This window comes from Scyliorhinus torazame, chromosome 17 (genome assembly GCF_047496885.1).
Source record: "Scyliorhinus torazame isolate Kashiwa2021f chromosome 17, sScyTor2.1, whole genome shotgun sequence".
Classification (NCBI taxonomy): Eukaryota; Metazoa; Chordata; class Chondrichthyes; order Carcharhiniformes; family Scyliorhinidae; genus Scyliorhinus; species Scyliorhinus torazame.
The window spans coordinates 109,377,170-109,400,153 of NC_092723.1; the positions used below are offsets into that span (position 1 = coordinate 109,377,170).

The 22,984-nt window shown below is 46.4% G+C and overlaps 1 protein-coding gene across 1 annotated transcript in view; it reads right to left on the reverse strand.

Moving 5' to 3' along the window:
- tex2l (testis expressed 2, like) overlaps window positions 1-22,984 on the reverse strand; it is a 200,737-nt gene that overhangs the window by 99,062 nt on the left and 78,691 nt on the right. Inside the window, exon 2 of the mRNA XM_072480866.1 lies at window positions 19,499-20,959. Coding sequence (XP_072336967.1) covers window positions 19,499-20,932 — 1,434 coding nt within the window. The 5' untranslated portion in view covers window positions 20,933-20,959. The remainder of the gene's footprint in view (window positions 1-19,498; window positions 20,960-22,984) is intronic.

The window sequence follows — 22,984 nt, forward strand, 5'->3', positions numbered from 1 at the left end:
CAATTAGGACCCTTGTAAAAGGTTCCTCAAATGCTGGAATGGGTATTAAGGGTGCTGGTTTTATCATGCTTGAGGTTCCCCTATCACTTGACATGTGTGACATGATCGGCAAAATTTAACTACATCTTTATGTAGTCCAGGCCAATAAAAATGTTTTTGGATTTTAGCTGGAGTTTTCCTTATTCCCAAATGACCTCCCACTGGTACCTCATGTGCAACTCGCAACACCTCCTTTCTATACCCTACCGGCAACACCACTTGATGAACTTCTGCCCACTTTTCATCCGCCTGCATACGTAAAGGTCTCCATTTTCTCATTAAGACATAATTTTTAACGTAATAACACTCTGGTACACACTCAGATTCCTCTTCCGTGTATACTTTCTGATACATACGTTTTATTTCTATATCTTTCTGTTGTAACTCCACCAATTTTCCTGAACTAAAAATATATGCCTCATCCTCCACCTGTTCTTGTTCTTTTTCAACCATCTGATCAAAAATGGTTTCTGATAATTGCACTTCAACTTCATCTCCACTCTTTGATTTCTCCTCTTGTCTTAACCTGTGACTTTGCGACCTTGTCACTACACAATCCGGAAAAATCCCAGGATATTCGTCCTTCAACACTTCAGTTGTCTGATTTTCCACTGGCTTATCAACAACAGTAGGCATCACTCCCACCTGCGATCCAGCTATATCATTACCCAAGATAAACTGTATTCCTGGACAAGATAGTTTCTCTATTACTCCTACTACCACTTCACCACTCTTCACTGGACTTTCCAACCTTACTTTATGTAATGGAACACTACTCCTCTCACCCTGAATTCCACATATTACCACCTTTTCTAGCAACATTCTTCCCAAACTACATAACTCCTCATCTCTTACCATTAAAGATTGACTAGCTCCCGTATCTCTTAAAATGGAGACTTCTTTACCTGCTCCTCCTGATACACATGAGTAAACTTTACCCACACAAGTAAATTCTTTAAAGAGATCTGGCACCTTTTTATCAATTACCTCTTGATCAGGCTCTATAATCTTTTGCACCTCCTTCGCTTCACTTGGGCTTTCCTCTACCACTTTCACAAACCCCACTGTCTTATCCTGTTTTACCACATCAGCCTTCCCAGTGCTTTTCTTCAACTACCAACACTGTGACTTTACATGGCCTAGTTTATTACAGTGAAAACATTTGATATTTTTGATTTCTTTTCCACCCTCCTGGATTTCCTTTTTAATATGAGGTACACTCTCCTTATTATTTCCCATCAGATCAACTTTACCTTTACCACTTGAGTATTTCTCATGTCCCAATTTTGATCCCTCACAGGCTGAAACTAATGTCAGAAACTAAGCTTTGATTTATGAACTAATTCATAACCATCTGCCATTTCTGCTGAAATCTAGCAGTTTTAACCATCTGCTCTTCCACATGAATTCTCACTACATCAGGAATTGAATTTTTAAACTCCTCCAAAAGTATAATTTCTCTGAGAGCTTCATACGTTTGGTCTATTTTCAAAGACCTTATCCACCTATCAAAATTACTCTGTTTGAGCCTTTCAAACTCCATGTATGTTTGACCAAATTCTTTCTTTAAATTTCTAAACCTTTGTCTGTAGGCTTCGGGCACTAGTTCATATGCAGCTAAGATGGATTTTTTCACCTCCTTATACATCCCAGATACCTCCTCCGGTAGTGATGCAAACACTTCACTAGCCCTACCTATCAGCTTTGTTTGCATCAGTAATACCCACATGTCTTGAGGCCATTTCATTTGTTTAGCTACCTTCTCAAATGAAATGAAAAAGGCTTCCACCTCCATCCCTTCAAACCTTGGCAATGCTTGCACATATTTAAATAGATCCCCACCAAGCCTTCGACTCTGAAGCTCTTTCTCACTATCCTCATCACTATCATCCAACTGTACGTTTCCCTTTACATCTGCCAATTTTAGCTGACTGTCATGTTTCAGGGCCATATTCTGAAGTTCAAACTCTCTCTCTTTATCTTTTTCCCTGATCTGTATCTCCCTTTCTCTTTCTTTTTGTTCTGCTCGGTCTATTTTTTCTTTTCTTCTTTCTTCTCTCTCTCTTTCTTTTTCCTCTCTCTCTCTTTCCAATGAGTCAAACTGTATTTCAGGCAACTTTAAATGCTTAGCCCCCGCCATAATTACCTCATATTTTCGCATTTTGTCAGGTAATGTTAACTGAAATGTTTTTGCCAAATCTAACAGTCTGCTTTTAGTCTCTGTCCGTAAGGTACTGCGTGTGACTGTCTCCACCCCCAAAAACTTCAGAGCCTCTCAAAGAGTCATTGCCACAACACACACCCCACGTAAACTAAAATACCACACATGAAAAGCAACCACAATATGCTCACCCCTCACTGTCTTTAAGTTCACTAAGCCAATCCAATAGATAGACTTTTATCCCGGACGAGCCTCCAGTTTGTTATGGGCCAGGGTTTAGAGAACCCCAAAGTGTATCATGGCATTCACCTGACCCACAACTTTTAATAGATTGTGGTATGGGGAGCACACGGCCCACTCTACAGGTGTGGTACAGCAGAAATAGAAAAGTAATTTTTGAAGCAAAACAATGTTTATTCTATGAACTCAAGTTCACCTTTTTGAAACATACAGTGAACATCTTAGCAACCATCAATTCAAATACAACCCCAAAGAATACAACACAAAGTAATCCTTAATAACTTCCCCAAACATCATCAAGGGGCGTCATTCTCCGACCCCCCCACCGGGTCGGAGAATGGCCGTTGGCCGCCGTGAATCCCGCCCCTGCCCCCGCCGAAGTCTCCGGTACCGGAGATTGGGCGGGGGCGGGAATCGGGCCGCGCCGGTTGGCGGGACCCCCCGCTGGATTCTCCGGCCCGGATGGGCCGAAGTCCCGCCCAGAAATTGCCTGTCCCGCCGGCGTAAATCAAAGCTGGTATTTACCGGTGGGACCAGGCAGCGTGGGCGGGCTCCGGGGTCCTGGCGGGGGCGCGGGCCGATCTGACCCTGGGGGGTGCCCCCACGGTGGCCTGGCCCGCGATCGGGGCCCACCGATCCGCAGGCAGGCCTGTGCCGTGGGGGCACTCTTTCCCTTCCGCCTCCGCCACGGCCTCCACCATGACGGAGGCGGAAGAGACTCTCCCCACTGCGCATGCACGGGAAACTGTCGGCGGCCTCTGACGCTCCCGCGCATGTGCCGCATTTCCGCGCCAGCTGGCGGGGCAACAAACGCCATTTCCGCCAGCTGGCGGGGCAACAAACGCCATTTCCGCCAGCTGGTGGGGCGGAAATCCCTCCGGCGCCGGCCTAGCCCCTCAATGTTGGGGCTCGGCCCCCAAAGATGCGGAGCATTCCGCACCTTTGGGCCGGCGCGATGCCCGTCTGATTGGCGCCGTTTTTGGCGCCAGTCGGCGGACATCGCGCCGTTGGGGGAGAATTTCGCCCCAGAAGACAGAAGAAACATCTTTTAACAGAAGCACATTAGGTTTATATTCACTACTGAGAACATTAATTCTGAATTCACCAAATGATCAAGAGATAGTGTTTTCATGGCAGAGAGATCAACAGTACACCTGCTCTGTCTGGCTTCAGCTCCAACACTGAAAACAAAATTAAAACACACCATGCAGCAAACAGCCTAAAACAAAAGTAAAAAGCTGACAGACAGCCCAGCTCCACCCACAGTCTGACATCACTGATAAACACCCATTTCTTAAAGGTACATTTCTTAAACACCCATTTCGTAAAGGTACTCTCACATGACACTGACAATAAAATAATTATGTAGTTCTGAAAGATAATTACCAAACACACACTTGTAGTTGATCTTTAAAGAAAATAAATGCCTGAAATAAGTTCCTCCTGCACTGGTTTGATTTGCACTTTTCTTTTGAGTTTCACGGCCAGATTCCCAGTGACCGTGAGCAAATCCTGTGCGTGTGAGAGGTGCCTAAAGGAAGTTTTGTCTTTCACACACCTTCTGTGGAACAAAAGAGTGCCCGGAGAGCGCGATGACAAGCAACAGCCAGATAGAAGTTTTACAACTGTGAGATTTCAATAGCAGGAGAAAATAATGTTGTTTCTGTAGACTGTTAAATTAAAATTCTGAATGAATAGTGTGCAGGTTGAATTTTTTGTGTTATTAGAGGGGAGAGGTTGCTGATGTTTGTTATGAGGATCAAAAGGAGCTGTTTGTGAGGTATCTCGCTGCTGACTGCAGATGTTACTGCTGGAATTGGCCAGTCAGCCAAGTCTGGGTCATGAGGAATGACCATCTGTTGAGATATTTGCCACTGGAGACTCCACAGAGTGACAGTTCCCAGTGCAGTGCTACATTAATGATAGATTCCACAAGAACGACAGTTTACTGTTACAAGTAACTTGGAAGAAAAAGTATCAAGGATTATGTTCACAAACTTGCAATATCGTGCTGGAGTGGGTTTGGTGACAATGGACAAACTTCTTCAACTCTACCTGGGTGGGTAGTAACATGATGGAGCTGATTGCTCTCTACCCAGTGTAGATTTGCCCATTTCAATGAAGCAAAAATGACATTGGCCCAAGAGAAGGGATGAAGATTCGCTCTGCTAGGTTATCAGGTTGAAAGTTTCCCTCGGCCACATAGCTTGGGACGGAGTAAAATGCAGTTCAGACCAAGTAAAGGTAACAGATTGACTTCGCTGAAGGATGTCAGTAAACATTTACAACGAAAAAGCTTGAAAACACCATTGGTGATACACTACTCCGTTACCCTTAGGTTTTGAAAACTTAGGCAAAATGTTTTGATTTTCTTTCTCCACGGGCTGGCTCTGGTGAGAAAATGGGCCTGATCTGTGTTTAACAAAACCTTCTCCTCCCACCCCCCCAACAAGCACCAGGAGAACACTGCCCCCCCCTGCCCACGAGTTAGGAGAACCTCCTCCCCCACACAAGCATTGGGGTAACCTCCATCCCCCACAGCCCTCCTCCCCTACTTGAGCCAGGGGGCAGAGCCAGGGGACCTGGGGCAGTGTCCCCCTCCTCTCCCCTCACCCCGGGGGCGGGGGGGAGGGGGTACTATACTTACCGTTGCGGTCTTGGTGGGTTCCCTTTGACTGTTCCACATTTTAAAATATCTGTTGTAAACCTCGTTGATGTGACAGGAATTCTAAATATGGGGGTAACATATGGCGGAGAAGCCCTTTAATTATATTAATAATTGATTAAAATGTATTGAAATGAGGTGACATCACTGGTGAGTGGAAAACGAGATCTCGCCAGCAAGAATCTAATTTTCCGACGCCCGTGGCATTTTACGCTCATGGCGAACTCGGGCACAAAATGGCCCCCACAGAGTGCTAAATTGGACCACATTTTAGGTGCTACATGGCCATCTAATAAGCACACATAGGGTCCGAGATGCAAGCACACACTTCCGACATGCCAGATGCCGTCTTGGTAAAGGTGGTTTGCGTGAACAAACTTGCCGACTGTTGGTGGCATCCAGAACAGGTAGGTTATGACATCATTAAGTGTGTAGTGCTGATTTGATGCCAGCACTGCCACTTACAAACTGCAAATTCCAGCCAATGCCTTGTTCTAACCTCACACGGTTGAAGGTGACAATAAACAGCATAAAGGGAACCAATCCCACCCACCTCCTCTTCCCTCCATTCTCCACCTCCCCAATCACCTCCCCCTTCCCCCTCACCATGGACCACTGACTGGTTATGTGCTGGATTATTTGGCATGGTGCAATAATCCATGCTTTTTGGACCTTTCCCATAGTTATCTAAAGATTGCATATTCTACAGGGAGTGGTCTGGTTGGTGTTTTATCTTGAAGTATCCTGTGCTGTAACAAGTCAATATTGGTCTAGTAGGGGTTCCGTTAGACATTTGGCATGGCTGGCAGAATGAAGAGAAGTCAAGGGGGACTTCATAAAGAATGATGAACTTGAAGAAGAGGAAAAATGAGGAAAAAGACTCTGAACAAGAGATTATACCCACATAGGGTTGCCAACCCTCTAGGATTGGCCTGAATTCTCCAGTAATTGAAGATCAACCTCCAGGACACTGCTGTGTGCAATCCTGGAGAAAGGTCATCGAGACATTGGAGTTTTTTTTGTAATTTCCTTTGAACATTTGGCTTTACCAGATATAAAAATATTGAAAATGGAAAAAGAGGCTGTTTAGCTGCTAGTTGACCATCATCCACTTGGATAATGAGTCTTTTTGCTTTCCAATTGGAGCAGGAAGGCCGTGCATCACAAGGATGGATGTGTTGGCCGAATAATGGCTGGATTGTGGGGGCAAGTCATGTGATGAAACTGCCAGGAATAGATTCATCATAGTTGGAAACTCTATGTCTGCCCACAGTCTTCAGGAAACAATACTTTCACCGTAGCTTCAGAAAGGATAAATGCTCGAGAAATCTTTGTTTCCCAAAAGAGATTGGGCTGGATACTCCATCAATTGGATCCTCCACTTCGCCGGCAACGCACTCTCGCCCGCAGATTTCCCGACGGCGCGGGAGTGCCCACAATGGGAAACCTAATTGGCCGGCTGCGGCCGCAACAGAAAACGGGTGCGACGGGACGGAGAATCCTGCCCGTTATGTCTGAAATCTGTCGGTGGGCAGCACCGTGGCGCAGTGGTTAGCATTGCTGTCACGGTGCCGAGGTCCCAGGTTCGATCCCGGCTCCGGGTCACTGTCCGTGTGGAGTTTGCACATTCTCCCCGGGTTTGCGTGGGTTCCACCCCCACAACCCAAAGGTATGCAGGGTAGGTGGATTGGCCACGCTAAATTGTCCCTTAATTGAAAAAATGAATTGGGCCCTCTAAATTTACTTAAGAAAATGTCTGAAATCTGTCAACTGCAACCTCAGAGCAGAGCAAGGGCAGCATTGCGTGTGGGGAGGTGACTGGGGCTCTTAACCTTCATGGGCCTGGCTCAGTATCTGCAGCACTGGCGGTGAAAAGCAGTTGACCCTCGATTGAGGTAACTACAGGTAACCTTGGAAGGCAACCTCAAGCATCTCTGGAAGCAGAGAGTGTCCAGGTTCAGACTGCACCATCTCAACCTGGGCTCCAACCATCTGGGTTGGCTGTCTGGCAGGCAACAGCATTGATAGTGACAGTGTATATTGCAGGAGGAAGGAATAGGGAGAGAGAACAGCAAGTCTCTGGATCATGCAGCCACTACCAGTCTCCCCGAGCATCATCTCTATAATCCAGTTGAACAGGTGACAAGGTACAAATGATGCCGTCAGTCCCCATCAATCGGAGGAATCCAGAGCCGCAAAGGCAGTGGTCTGAGCTTCAACTGCAGCACTCTGACCTTTAGAGGAATCTACTTGTGCTGCAATGGAAGCTGTGACACTGCATCATGATATGCAGATAGAGGTGACCACCTCCTCTTGATGAAAAGGATGGATTCCAAACTTCACTGTGCCAACCCTTGCTGGATTACTCCATGCTCCTTGACGTAGTGAACAGTGTTTCTGGCTGACTTTCCAATGCATCTCACATTTTGTTGTATGCACCCATCAGCTTTGTTGTATAGTTTGACCCATCAAAGTCCTCATCTGACTCTTTACAGCAGAATTAGTGTATTAACTCACCGTCTGGCAAACTGTCACTGTCATGATCTTTACCCTCCTCCCCCACTCCCCACCGATCTAGTTCCTGTGCACATGTGTCTGATGTCTCATCACGTGCAGTTCCCTCCCCTATCCAGCCTCTGAAATACATGCAGTGTTCGCTCCAGAGCGGTGGTTGTAAGTTTAAGATAGAGTGATGGAGTCTCTTCATCTTCCTCCTCCTGAACCAACTGGCAAGGTTCCAGTTCTTGGGTATCTGAAGAAAGAAATGGACAAGTGTTGGGTTGTGATGAGGGGAGGAGTGAAAATGCCATATCTTTGGCAGCTTGAGATTCAGAGGAGATTGTGGGTTTGGGTTGAGGGATAAGGGGGATGAGAGGAGGAGGATTAGATAAACAGATACCCTCACTATCGAACCTACCAATTCACCAATGACCATGACCTCAGCAATGTCCGCACCCATGATGGCAGCGATTGTCCTTCTCCCGATCATTGTTGCTGCCTGCTGTTGCGCGCCACCAGCTACAAGAAAGTGGGATGTACGTCAGTGAGTACTATGCAATATGTTTGGGTAATATGGCTGTCATGGTTGAATAGCTGTCATTGAGTGCAAGCACTGAGCTATAGTTGTGAGGCTTTGAACAGTGCTAAGTGCCTGGGGGTGAGGTAAATCATACATGAGATATTTGATGAGTTTTCACTGAAAGGTTGCATATTAATTGATGGAGATTGGTGACAGGTGAGTGCCAGTTCTTCGCCCAAAAGCTTGTGCCAATAAATGGACTTGACTCATCTCTTTGGTGTGGACAGGTTATTGACCACTTCACCTGTCTGGCACAAAACAAAGGGGGTAAGAGGGCCAATCCATGGCTTACAAGGATACATAAGGAGGAGGTGTTAGCAATTCTGGAAAGTGTGAAAATAGATAAGTCCCCTGGGTCGGATGGGATTTATCCTAGGATTCTCTGGGAAGCGAGGGAGGAGATTGCTGAGCCTTTGGCTTTGATCTTTAAGTCATCTTTGTCTACAGGAATAGTGCCAGAAGACTGGAGGATAGCAAATGTTGTCCCCTTGTTCAAGAAGGGGAGTAGAGACAACCCCGGTAACTATAGACCAGTGAGCATTACTTCTGTTGTGTGCAAAGTCTTGGAAAGGTTTATAAGAGATAGGATGAAGAATCATCTGGAAAGGAATAATTTGATTAGAGATAGTCAACACTGTTTTGTGAAAGGTAGGTCATGCCTCACAAACCTTATTGAGTTCTTTGAGAAGGTGGCCAAACAGGTGGATGAGGGTAAAGCAGTTGATGTGGTTTATATGGATTTCAGTAAAGCTTTTGATAAGGTTCCCCATGGTAGGCTACTGCAGAAAATACGGAGGCATGGGATTCAGGGTGATTTAGCAGTTTGGATCAGAAATTGGCTAGCTGGAAGAAGACAAAGGGTGGTGGTTGATGGGAAATGTTCAGCCTGGAGTCCAGTTACTAGTGGTGTACCACAAGGATCTATTTTGGGGCCACTGCTGTTTGTCATTTTTATAAATGACCTGGAGGAGGGTGTAGAAGGATGGGTGAGTACATTTGCAGATGACACTAAAGTCAGTGGAGTTGTGTACAGTGCGGAAGGATGTTACAATTTACAGAGGGACATAGATAAGCTGCAGAGCTGGGCTGAGAGGTGGCAAATGGAGTTTAATGCAGAAAAGTGTAAGGTGATTAATTTTGGAAGGAATAACAGGAAGACAGAGTACTGGGCTAATGGTAAGATTCTTGATAGTGTGGATTACATAGAACATACAGTGCCGAAGGAGGCCATTCGGCCCATCGAGTCTGCACCGACCCACATTAATCCCTCACTTCCACCTTATCCCCGCAACCCAATAACCCCTCCCAACCCTTATGGTCACTACGGGTAATTTAGCATGGCCAATCCACCTAAACTGCACGTCTTTGGACTGTGGGAGGAAACCGGAGCACCCGGAGGAAACCCACGCGGACACGGGGAGAACGTGCAAACTCCGCACAGACAGTGACCCAGCGGGGAATCGAACCTGGGACCCTGGCGCTGTGAAGCCACAGTGCTAATCACTTGTGCTACCGTGGATGAGCAGAGAGATTTTGGTGTCCCTGTACATAGATCCTTGAAAGTTGCCACCCAAGTTGAGAGGGTTGTTAAGAAGGCGTACGGTGTATTAGCTTTTATTGGTAGAGGGATTGAGTTTCGGAGCCATGAGGTCATGTTGCAGCTATACAAAACTCTGGTGCGGCCGCATTTGGAGTATTGCGTGCAATTCTGGTCGCCGCATTATAGGGAGGATGTGGAAGCATTGGAAAGGGTGCAGAGGAGATTTACCAGAATTTTGCCTGGTATGGAGGGAAGATCTTATGAGGGAAGGCTGAGGGACTTGAGGCTGTTTTCGTTAGAGAGAAAAAGGTTAAGAGATTACTTAATTGAGGCATACAAGATGATCAGAGGATTAGATAGGGTGGGCAATGAGAGCCTTTTTCCTCTGATGGTGATGTATAGCATGAGGGAACATAGCTTTAAATTGAGGGGAGATAGATATAGGACAGATATCAGACGTAGGTTCTTTACTCAGAGAGTAGTAAGGGTGTGGAATGCCCTGCCTGCAACAGTAGTGGACTCACCAACACTAAGGGCATTCAAATGGTCATTGGATAGACATATGGACGATAAAGGAATAATGTAGATGGGCTTTAAGTGGTTTCACAGGTCGGCGCAACATTGAGGGCCGAAGGGCCTGTACTGCGCTATGTTCTATGTTCTATGTTCTACAAAGGAGATTAGAAATAGTATCCGATACAAGGAAGAAGCATACTGATTGCCCAAGAAAAATAACAGATCTGAGGATTGGTAGCAGTTTAGAATTCAGCAAAAAAAGGACAAAGGGATTGATTAAGATAGGGAAAGTACAGTACGAAAGGAAGCTTGCAGGGAACATAAAGACTGACACTAAGAGTTTCTGCAGATATGTGAAGAGAAAGAGATTGGTAAAGAGAAATGTAGGCCCCCTACAGTCAGAAACAGGGGAATGCATAATAAGTGACAAAGAAATGGCTGAGCAATTGAATACATACTTTGGTTCTGTCTTCACACATGAGGACACAAATCAGATCCCAGAAATGTCAAGAATGAAAGGTTTAGTGAGAGGGAAGAACTGAGGGAGATCAACATTAGTAGAGAAATGGTGCTGGGAAAACTGATGGGATTGAAGGCGTATCAACCCCCAGGGCCTGAGAATCTGCATCCCAGAGTGCTTAAGGAGGTGGCTCTGGAAATGGTGGATGCATTGGTGGTCATCTTCCGGGATTCTATAGACTCTGGAACTGTCCCTGCAGATTGGAGGGTAGCTCACGTCTCTCCAATATTCAAAAAGGGAGGTGGAGAGAATGCAGGGAATTATAGACCAGTAAGCCTAACATCGGTAATGGGGAAAATGCTTGAATCCTTTATAAAGGACTTTATAGCGGAACATTTAAAAAGCAGTGGCAGGATCAGTCAGAGTCAGCATGGATTTATGAAGGGAAAATCATGCTTGACAAATCTGTTGGAATTCTTTGAAGAGGTAACCAGTACAGTCGACAAGGGGGAGCCAGTCGATGTGGTACATTTGGACATTCCGAAGGCGTTTGACAAAGTCCCGCATAAGAGATTATTGTGCAAAATTAAAGCGCATGGGATTGGGGGAAATGTATTGAGGTGGATAGAAAACTGGTTGGCAGAGAGGAAACAAAGAGTAGGGATTAACGGGTCCTTTTCAAATTGGCAGACAGTAACCAGTGGGGTACCACAGGGATCGGTGCTGGGACCCCAGCTATTCACAATATATATTAATGATTTGGATGAAGGAACAAAATGTAATGTCTCAAAGTTTGCAGATGATACCAAATTAGGTGGGAGGGTGAATTGTGAGGAGGATCCTACAGTAAGATCTGGACAGGTTGGGCGAGGTCGCAAACCAATGGCAGATGCAGTATAATTTGGATAAGTGTGAGGTTATTCATTTTGGAAGCAAAAACAGGAAGGCAGATTACTACCTGAATGGTTGTAAATTGGGAGAAGGGAGTGTGCAGCAGGCAGTAAAGAAGGCTAATGGTATGTTGGCCATCATTGCAAGAGGTTTCGAGTATAGAAGCAGGGATGTATTGCTACAATTGTCCAGGGCCTTGGTGAGGCCACACCTGGAGTATTGTGTGCAGTTTTGGTCTCCTTCTTTGAGGAAGGATGTTCTTGCTCTTGAGGGAGTGCAGCGAAGGTTTACCAGACTGATTCCAGGGATGGCGGGACTGTCATATGAGGAGAGATTGACTAGGTTGGGATTGTTCTTGCTGGAGTTCAGAAGAATGAGGGAGGATCTCATAGAGACTTATAAAATTCTAACAGGACTAGACAGGGTAGATGCAGGGAAGATGTTACCAATGATGGGTGTGTCCAGAACAGGGGTCACAGCCTGAGGATTCAGGGTACACCATTTCGGACAAAGATAAGGAGACATTTCTTCACACAAAGAGTGGTGAGCCTGTGGAATTCATTACCACAGGAAGTAGTTGATGCTAAAACTTTGAATATATTCAAGAGGCAGCTGGATATAGCACTTGGGGAGAATGGGATCAAAGGCTAGGAGGAGAAAGCAGGATTAGGCTACTGAGTTGGATGATCAACCATGATGTGGAGATGCCAGCGTTGGACTGGGGTGAGCACAGTAAGAAGTCTTACAACACCAGGTTAAAGTCCAACAGGTTTGTTTCGAATCACTGGCTTTCAGAGCGCCCGAAAGCTAGTGATTCGAAAAAAACTGTTGGATTTGAACCTGGTGTTGTCAGACTTCTTACTGATCTGGGGTAGATGGTGGCATAATAGTTCTGTCACTGGTATAATCATCCAGAGGTCCAGGCTAGTGCTCTGGGGGCCATGGGTTCAAATCCCACCATGGCAGCTGGTGGAGTTTAAATTCAACAAATAAATCTACAATCGAAAGATAGTCTCCGTAATGCTGACCATGAAACATCAATTGTCGTAAAGACGTTTCTGATTCATTGATGCCCTTTATTGAAGGATATCTGCCATCCTTAGCTGGTTTGGCCTAAATGTGACTGTTGACCCACAGATATGTGATTGGATCTTAACTACCCTCTGATATGGTCAAGTGAGCCACTCAGTTCAAGGCAATTAGGAATATGTGACAAATGCCCATGGTGCCCCCATCCCTTGAAATAATTAAGAGACAGCTCTAGCTCTTTGGTTGCTTCTGTCATTTGCACAATGTTTATTTACACAAGATAAAGAGGGTTCAAGTGCTTGCAATTTCAGACATGGGTATTTTAAAAGGGTCTGGATTATTGACACTTTTATTGAGCTTTAGTAAAGGAGATTTTGCTTAAGAAAGTGGAAAGTTATCAATATTTAAAGCAGAGCGAGATAGATTGTTGATCAACAAGGGAGTGAAAATTATCGGGAGTGGGCAGGAATGTGGGGTTGAATTTACAATCAGATCAGCCATGATCTTATTGAATGGCGGAACAGGCTCAAGGGGCTGAGTGGCCAACTCCTGCTCTTAATCTGTACGTAAATATGTTCGTAATGAATGACCATTTTTACAACCTTTTGTTTTCACGCATCCTATTGTCACTATAGGGTTAATTGGCTCTACGCAGTGTATAGTGGGTGAATGGGGCATGGAAGTGCCAAACCTTGGCATGGGGGCATGAGGGCCACAGGGGGTAGATGAGGTGGGGGCGTGGCTTAGTATGGGGAGCATAAGGGTCACAAGGAGTGGGTGAGGTGTACAGGGAGGCGCTGTGATGGTTGAGGGCTGGACCGCCTTCCTATTTGTAGCATAATGGGGATTGAGACCCTGCACCGAGGCACTTTTAGCTCGACTCCACACCTGGAAGCCCCTATGGTTGCCTCCAAACTTTTTCCGGGATGGCATGCCCGCCTGCAGCCCACAGCTGGCCCTCCCACAATGAAAACATTGGGCGGGATTCTCCGGTATCTGGCGGGCGGGCCGTACCGGCGCCAAAGAGTGGCGTGAACCACTCCGGCGTCGGGCCGCCCGGAAAGTGCGGAATCCTCCACACCTTCGGGGGCTAGGCCGCCGCTGGAGTGATTGGCGCCGCGCTATCCGGCGTCGACTGGCCTCCGCCGGCCGGGGCGAGTTGGCGCATTCGCAGGAGCGCCAGCGTGTTCCCAGAACTGCAGGCATGATTCCTGCGCATGCACAGGGGGTTTCTTCTCCGCGCCTGTAGCCATCTGGGATGGCCACTTTCAGTCTATAAAATGGACACTCGCAGAGCCTATAGGGAAACATGGACAATACAAAGCAACAAGCAGGCACAGAGCCTGAATGTATATTTGGAATGATGTGGAGATGCCGGCGTTGGACTGGGGTGAGCACAGTACGAAGTCTTACAACACCAGGTTAAAGTCCAACAGGTTTGTTTTGATGTCACTAGCTTTCCGAGCGCTGCTCAGAACAGTGACCACGACACCACACAACCCTGTCATGGCAATCTCTGCAAGACGTGCCAGATCATCGACATGAATACCACTATTACACGTGAGAACACCACCCACCAGGTACGCGGTACATACTCGTGCGACTCGGCCAACGTTGTCTACCTCATACGCTGCAGGAAAGGATGTCCCGAAGCGTGGTACATTGGCGAGACCATGCAGACGCTGCGACAACGAATGAATGGACATCGCGCAACAATCACCAGGCAGGAATGTTCCCTTCCAGTCGGGGAACACTTCAGCAGTCAAGGGCATTCAGCCTCTGATCTCCGGGTAAGCGTTCTCCAAGGCGGCCTTCAGGACCCGCGACAACGCAGAATCGCCGAGCAGAAACTTATAGCCAAGTTCCGCACACATGAGTGCGGCCTCAACCGGGACCTGGGATTCATGTCACATTATATTCATCCCCCACCATCTGGCCTGCGAAATCCTACCAACTGTCCTGGCTTGAGACAATTCACACCTCTTTAACCTGGGGTTACCCCATCTCTGGATCTGTAAAGATTTAATCACCTGCTAATGCTCGCATTCCAAGCATTGTTTGGCATCTTTGAATTTGTCTATATATGTGTTTCTGGAACAGACCTCTTCATTCACCTGAGGAAGGAGCAGCGCTGTGAAAGCTAGTGACATCGAAACAAACCTGTTGGACTTTAACCTGGTGTTGTAAGACTTCGTATATTTGGAAGGCAGTTTGCAGACGGAATTGAAACTCTGGGTCGATTTACATATTGATGGCCCATCTCCGAGGAACAAATTACTAATGCTCAGGTAGCCGATACTGTCTCAGACATTCCGGCGCCACTACCCCAACCAAAAGACACAAACAAAGCAAGGCCAACGGCCACCTAGGACACGCCCAGCCATCAAGGCACCCGCCCCTTTATTGGTTTAGATCAATGACAATGATCAAGAAGCTGCCCAATTAATTGGGACCAAGTTTAAGGCCCACCTAAAAGCGCACAAAGCCCTTCCAAGTGTAAGAAGGAACCCCCGCCAAAGGTTCACTCTCTTGGATTCGGCTCTCAAGCGGAGAGACCCTTCCACCAACATCACCAGAAGCAAGTAAGTTCAAGGTCAACGCTCGCTACCAGATGGACGACCTTCGCTGTACTCCTGTTACCTCTTCGAACCCAACAGCCTCAGATCCGAACAACGGCCATTGTTCCTCTGACCTAAGTGGGCACCCGAAGTTAAGTATAGGTGTTAGCGATAGAGATAGTTTAGCCTGTAGTATTATTGTGCATGAGTAAATCATACTGTGTGTAAATAAATACCATTGGCTTTGAACTAACTAACTGGTGTATTGGCTCTTTGATTGGTATTCGGGTTGAACCTTGTGGCGGTACCGAGAGATACCTGGCGACTCTGAAAGTATACTCATAATTAGGATTAAGAAAGGCGACCTTATTAACCGCCATATTTATAGCAAGTAAACAGAGCAACACGCCGGCCAAGGCGGAGTTTTACACAGGGCGGCGCGGAGGGAAGGAGTACCCCCACGGCACAGGCCCGCCTGCAGACCAGACCAGACCTGGCCCGATCGTGGGCCAGGCCACCGTGGGGGCCTGCCCCAGGGCCGGACCCCCCCGCGCCCCCCCGAGGACTCCGCAGGCTGCCCTCAGAGCCAGGTCCCGCCGATACAGATCTTGTGTAATTCATGCCGGCGGAACTGGCCAAAAACAGGTGGTCGCTTGGCCTATCAGGGACCGGAGAATCACTGGATTGGGGGCCCACTGCCAACGGCCCCTGACCGGCGCGGCGTGATCCCCGCCCCCGCCAAAAAACGGCGCCGGAGAATTCGGCAGCTGGTGTCGGAGCGGCGGGGCGGGATTCACGCAGCCCCCCGGTGATTCTCCGACCCGGGGGGGGGGGGGTGGGGGGCGGAGAATCCCGCTCCTTATCCTTGTGGGTACTTGCCCCTCTGGGGCTGTGTAGGTCAAGCCAGGAATTTTCCCGAGTCTTGCTATCCGCTCTAAGGATGCAAATCCAGCCCTATGTCCTTGCTCTTCTGATGCGTGGAAAAGAACATTATTAATAATTCATTTGTTTTAACTGTTCAGCCTCATTTATAGACAAACAAACATTGAAGAAAACTCCGAAGAAGGAAAGCTCCAGCTGTTACTGCTTCAGATATTCAACACCTTATAATTGTGAAAATTGATTTTTTTTAAATTGCACTGAGACAGTGAGCCCCCATCTATTTGGTTACAGTCTCCTTCTGATATTTGACATTTAGTCTGCTCCAGGTACTGAGTTCAATTAACTGGAATCAGAAAATAATTCTTGCAGTGATGTTGCAAGCTTTGCAATTAATCTCACATTTTAGCAGCCTCCAGCCTGTGATGCAACAGACAGTAGGCAGGGATAAAATTGTGTGCTTGGATGACAGCCTCCAATGCTTCTCTGTATATAGCCACATTTTCAATTTTTTGAACTTTGGTTATTTTCTTTCATAATTAAATCTTCTGCGTCCCATATTATTCTTCCAGTTAAACGTGTCCCTGAATCACTGGCCTGTTCGCCACTGTTGGGACCAATTTCCTCAGCTTCAGTCAGGGGTTCAAACGAATCATTTTATATTTCCCTTTTTTGCCATGTTGCCCAGGCATCTCCAGGTGGCATGGCCTAGCCTCCATTATTTCAGTTCAATAAGATTGGCCAAGGTTGATGCACATTCCAATTTTCCAACTCTCACTATTGAAAAGAGTTCAAACCTCATCCACCTGCACCCTTTGACAACTTAGCTGAGGTGGGAAATTTGATTTATAGATGATAGAATTTACAGTGCAGAAGGAGGCCATTTGGCCCATCGGGTCTGCACCGGACTTTGGAAAGAGCACTTTACTTAAGCCCACACCTCCACCCTAAACCCGGAACTCAGTAACCCCACCCAAACCTTTTAGACACAGACGGCAATTTAGCATGGCCAATCCACCTAACTAGCACATCTTTGTACTGTGGGAGGAAACCGGAGCATCCGGAGGAAACCCACGCAGACACGGGGAGAACGTGCAGGCTCCGCATAGACAGTGACCCAGCGGGGAATCGAACCCAGGTCCCTGGCACTGTGAAGCAACAGTGCTAACCACTGTGCTACTGTGCCGCCTTGTGGTTAATTAAAATATGCCCAAACACTGCACTAGTGCATCTCGCTATTATGTTATGTACGATTTAGGCACATGGGCTGCACAAAGGTTTTTTTTTAAAAATCGTGGTATCTTTATTCCACTGGCATCAGAATTGTATAACCTGTCAAAGGGAAGCATTACTCCAAGAAACAACTATCCTTCGAGAATATACACCGCTGATGCTCCAGATCTCCATCCAAGTCGGGGCCTCGGCTTCTCAGGGCATCATCAAGTGTGTTCAGGCTTGCCCTGCTGCCCAGCGCCTGGCTGCAGTTCTGTCTCCCTCTCTCCCCATGAGGCTTCTCAGATTCAGGGATGCTGCCAGTCAGACTGACCTACATCCCAATTCCCCGTCCTGGCTCTTCAGCCACCCTCAGGCACCTCAAGCTCTCCCCCAGCTACAATTCTGGAAAGAGGATTTGCAATCCGTGTCACTCTAATCAGAAATCTCACTCCTCATATTTCTTCATTATTGACACCTTTGCCACCAACAGTGATGAGGTTCACTGAAGGCTGTCCAGCTCTCCTGGATGAATACCATTTACACCAAGGTTCACCCAAACTGGATCAACCTCATTCTCACAGTGGCAGCTAGCTCAGGGTTACAATGGAATGATGAACTGGGGGATCCAGGACTATAATTACCAGTAACCAGAGCCCTTTGCATGTCAGTTGAAACTATGTAAAAAGGAAGCTCTGTGTGTTCATCTGAAAGCGAACAATCATGGCAGATATTTGAAACACAGGTTCCCTACATTTCTTGGTGTGTGGGTGTTCCAATGCTGGGAGCTCAGGTAGCATTGTTGCTTCACAGCTCCAGGTTCGATTCCTGGCTTGGGTCACTGTCTGTGCGGAGTCTGCATGTTCTCCCTGTGTCTGCGTGGAATTCCTCTGGGTGCTCCGGTTTCCTCCCACAAGTCCCGATAACTCTAGGTCTAACATATATATGATGGGCTGAATGACCTTCTTCTATGCTGTAAACACCTAGTGACTCTTGCAGCGTGCTAATACTTTCTATATCCAGCCTATTGTTCTTCCAGATTATACAGTGAGAGGGATATCCAGAGTACATTGAACAGCCATTTCCTTGTGGCTTGTTGCAACAACCTCAACTCTTTGCTCAAAAGTAAAATAACTGAATTGAACTAAGAAGAAATTATTTTGGCCGCTGAGCAGCTCATCCCTCCCTCCATTGAACCATCAGAGATCATAGAAGTCTCATAGATCATAGAATCTCTACAGTGCAGAAGGAGGCCATTTGGCCCATCGAGTCTACACCACTGAAAGAGCACCCTACCTAGGCCCACAGCCTGAGGAAATCCACGCAGACACAGGGAGAAAGTGAAAACTCCACACAGATAGTGACCCAAGGCTGGAATTGAACCTGGATCCCTGGCGCTGTGAGGCAACAGTGCTAACCACTGTGCCACCGTGACGTCCTCTTGTGCCATTCTCACTAACCATGGTTAACCATCCCGATTAACAGAACAGCAAAGGGATCATATTTGGCTTATGAAACTCGCCTCATTTGCAGTAAGTTGTACCTGAGTGCGTCAGGTCAATAGTTGCAAGAATAAGGCAAAACAAAAAGTCTGAATCAACTATAAACTCTGTCAATAAAGCAGTCAATACGAGCATTTTGATTGCAACTTACTGCACATCAGAAACTTTTCGTACTGACAGTCACTTCATAGCTTAAACATTTCACGCTTCACTGACCAGTAATTAATTCTGCGAAAAAAATTTAATTTAAAAAATGTACAATTTTATATAAGAAAAAGTCTACTTTAATAAAATGTCAATAGCAGAACATTTCTCTCCTTTGGCATTATCTTCCAGATTATTTATAGTAACTCTCTCAGTGATGCTCATTATCCAAAGATCATTAACCATGATCCAAGCCATGATATGACAATGGGGCTAGACGAGGAAGTAGATCCCAAGAACCATCTCATCCGGTACAGGAATTGATTCTGATACTATTCTGCACCACACTCTAGCCTACTGAGCTAACCAACCCCATTACAATATATCAATTGTGAGGGGGGAGAAACACACTTAATTACTGTCATAGAATGAAATAAATGTTCTCGATATCGTGATTGTCATGCCCAGTAACTGAACGGTGTTTACCTATCAAAGATAATGAATAAAATCCAATCGAAAAACTCTGGAGGCCACTTGCAAAGTATCAAGTCCCCAACCTAAAAAAGAATTGCAACACCTTTACCTTCACACCTTCAGGATCCTTGGGTTCCCTAATGATGTTATCCATTTGCAGATTTTCATTAGCCAGGTGGATTAAGTGGACGGGTTGTGAGAACCTCGGTGTCTGCAGTGAGATGATTAGCAAGCCCATCAGAAATCCACAGACAAGTCCAAGGCAGAGGCCAGAGAAGAATGGTGGCAATGGTAATACGAAATAGCTATAGGCAAGAGTGATAAAACACATTAAAGTTTTACTTGGCACTTTTGGGGGAGGTTGTAGCGGAGTCAGTGCTCGACTGGAGTAGGAGTACATGGCACCTTGTCCGCACAATGTGCTGTCTTCACTGGGCTGTGTTTCCACAATCTGCAGCACATCTCCATCCGAACAGATCTCATACCTTGGGTTGTTGTTGTCTCCATAAGCCTGCGTTAAGGACAGACATTGTTTCTTCTGCTTTACTAGTGTATGCCGTCCAGGAGATGCCTCCGTATTAGATGATCTATCATTCTCTCTCTTTCCTGATTTGAGTTTCTCCATTCTGAACCTATCAAACCCAGACCTTCTGTTCTTACTACATATATCACTGCTGCAGTCTTCAGAACCAGGGGCACAGTAAGAGTCAGTGCTCCAAGTATTTGATTGCGATGCTTTAGATTTGGGGCTTCCACTACTTTCATCTCCAATTATCTTGCTGAGCATATTTAGTGGTTCTTGTATCGCCTCGGAGAACTTCCTTTTCGTGTCTTCCAGCTTGGCTTCTACCTCAGGAACGTTGAAGAAACTAATTTTGCTCTCCGTGGGCGAGAACAGTGGCGACGGTGGAGCGGTTTTGGAATCTCCATTTCGACCCTTGTGCTGTGTAAGCTGCCGCCAAAGGTACAAGTTTAGCTTGGAATCTGACTTTGACTGAGTGACTTCTGACTCGTGGCGGGAAATTTCAGTGGAGATGGACTTGACCAGGCTGAGCAAGGGTTTTGGCCTCAGGGAAGATGTCTCTCTGGATTCAATTTCTGTGGACAGAGATTTAACCAGGCTAATCAAAGGCATAGTTTCTGAGGAAGTGCAGGAGTCTACTGAAGATGGTAAAGGGGAGGACACTGTTGGGAAAAAGAATTCACCTAAAAATCCTGAAATAGAAGGGGAGGAAGGTAGGGATGAGGCCGGCAATTTTAAGCATTCCTCAGAATAGGGCATGTTTTCTTCCTCGCCCACTTTCGCAGTCATTCCATCATCCTCCCTGGCCATCGAACCAGTCAGTTTATTCCTCTCTGAACTCTCCCAGTCCCCACTTCTAGGTGGAGAGGTTAAGTGGATGACTATCCCTTTACCCTGGGAGACTACAGACTGCTGGTTCTGCTCGTGCATCTTCCCTGAGGCTTTGGGTGTTGGCAGGGAGCTGGAGGGGGCTGACACCATTTCATGATCCTGCTCCTCGCTTCTGAAATCTGCCATCATTTACAACCTGAAGACTGATCGATGTTTCTGCAAAAAGAAAATGGAACAAGTATTAGAATCGCTCCCTTCAGTCTGCAAAATCTGTCACTGATGGAAGATTTTTGTGTCCTTTGCCTACATCTTGATGTTGATTCCAATGGCGGCGTGTAGTATGATAGCACAAGTGGATAACGCTATGGCTTCACAGCGCCAGGATCCCAGGTTCGATTCCCTACTGGGTCACTGTCTGTGCGGAGTCTGCATGTTCTCCCCGTGTCTGCGTGGGTTTCTTCCGGGTTCTCCGGTTTCCTCCCACAGTCCAAAGACGTGCAGGTTAGGTGGATTGGCCATGATAAATTGCCCTTAGTGACCACAAAAGGTTAGGAGGGGTTATTGGATTACGGGGATAGGGTGGAAGTGAGGGCTTAAATGGGTCGGTACAGACTCGATGGGCCGAGTGGCCTCCTTCTGCACTGTATGTTCTATGTTCTATGTTCTATGTGTGGTGAATTCTCCAAATGCAGTGTTAGCGTGAGCTTTTGTTTCAGAGGCTTCAATAATGAAACTGAAATGTTGAATTTATAAAAAGTAACAGAATTGTAAAGGTTGTAGTGGTTTTCACTCACTTGCCAATCTCAAAATTGACTTCTGTAAAATTGTGGTCTGCGTGATTTACAACTTGAACAATTTGGATGATTTAAAGCTTAATTCTTTCTCACTTTTCCAAATTCACCCTCAGTCTCACTGGGCACGCTCAGAAACATCCGAAAAGAGGTGAATGCTCACATCACCTGCAACCCTGGGGCATTTTAACTTCAAGGTCTAATTTAATCCAGCTCATTGCAGGGAAAGGGAATTTAACAGTAGGGAAGGAAGGCATCCTCTGGACCCCAGTCAGCTTGCGATTAAGATGGTGTTGATGGAGGAGGGGGGAGTGGGTTTGGGGTGGGTCTCATGGGAGGGATGAGGGAGGTAGGGGCTACACTTCCACTTGTGAGGCCTGGGGTATCACTCGTGTTTCTTCTGGCTCAATTAAGGTCACTTTTACACTAAAGAATTTAGGGTTCCTTACTTCATCCGTGTGGAAATGCCAAGCTCCTTGCCCACTCAAATTCCTGGTAAAATAGCATCAGGATCCTATTGATATCAATAATAATAATAAGGCCCCCAATTAGCATTTAGATAGGAATTCAATGGGTGTCTCATTTACTGCCAAATTCAACCCCACCAAATCAGAGATTGGCATGAACGCAGCATAAAATGAGGCCTCCATTTCGACTGCTCTGCCGTTTCATTCTGACTGTGTGAGCGCAATTCAAATGGTCTTGTAAATTTTAGAAACAGCTCCTATTTATACAACTGTGCTACTGCAGAAGCTCCTGGTTAAGCCGCCTAGAAACTCCGTAGCAAAAAATGCATGTATGGAATAATTTCCTGTCTCATATTAGTAATTTGGAGCTAAAGGCAGCTGTGTCCCAAGGGAATGTTATTGGGAATTTTGATATGTAGAAACCTCTTTGAGCTACACGTTTAATCGGAAATTTAAAAAAAAAAATCTTTTGTGCGATGTGGGCTTCGTTGGGAAGGCCAGCATTTGGCGCCCATTCTTTTTTTTAACTCCTTTTTTTTGGATAAATTTCGAGTGTCCAATTAATTTTTTCCAATTAAGGGGCAATTTAGCGTGGCCAATCCACCTACCCTGCACATCTTTAGGTTGTGGGGGCGAAACCCACGCAAACACGGGGAGAATGTGCAAACTCCACACGGACAGTGACCCAGAGCCGGGATCGTACCTGGGACCTCGGCGCTGTGAGACCGCAGTGCTATCCACTGCGCCACCATGCTGTCCTTGGTGCCCATTCTTAATTGCCCTTTAACTGAGAGGCTCATGAGACCATTTCAGAGGACAGTTAGGAAACAACCACATTGCTGTGACCCTGGAGTCCCATGTAGGCCAGACCAGGTAAGGATGACTGATTTCCTTCCCTAAAGGACATTAGTGAACTAGGTGGGTTTTTGCAACAATTGGTGATAGATTCATGGTCGTTATTACTGAGACTAGCTTTCAATTAC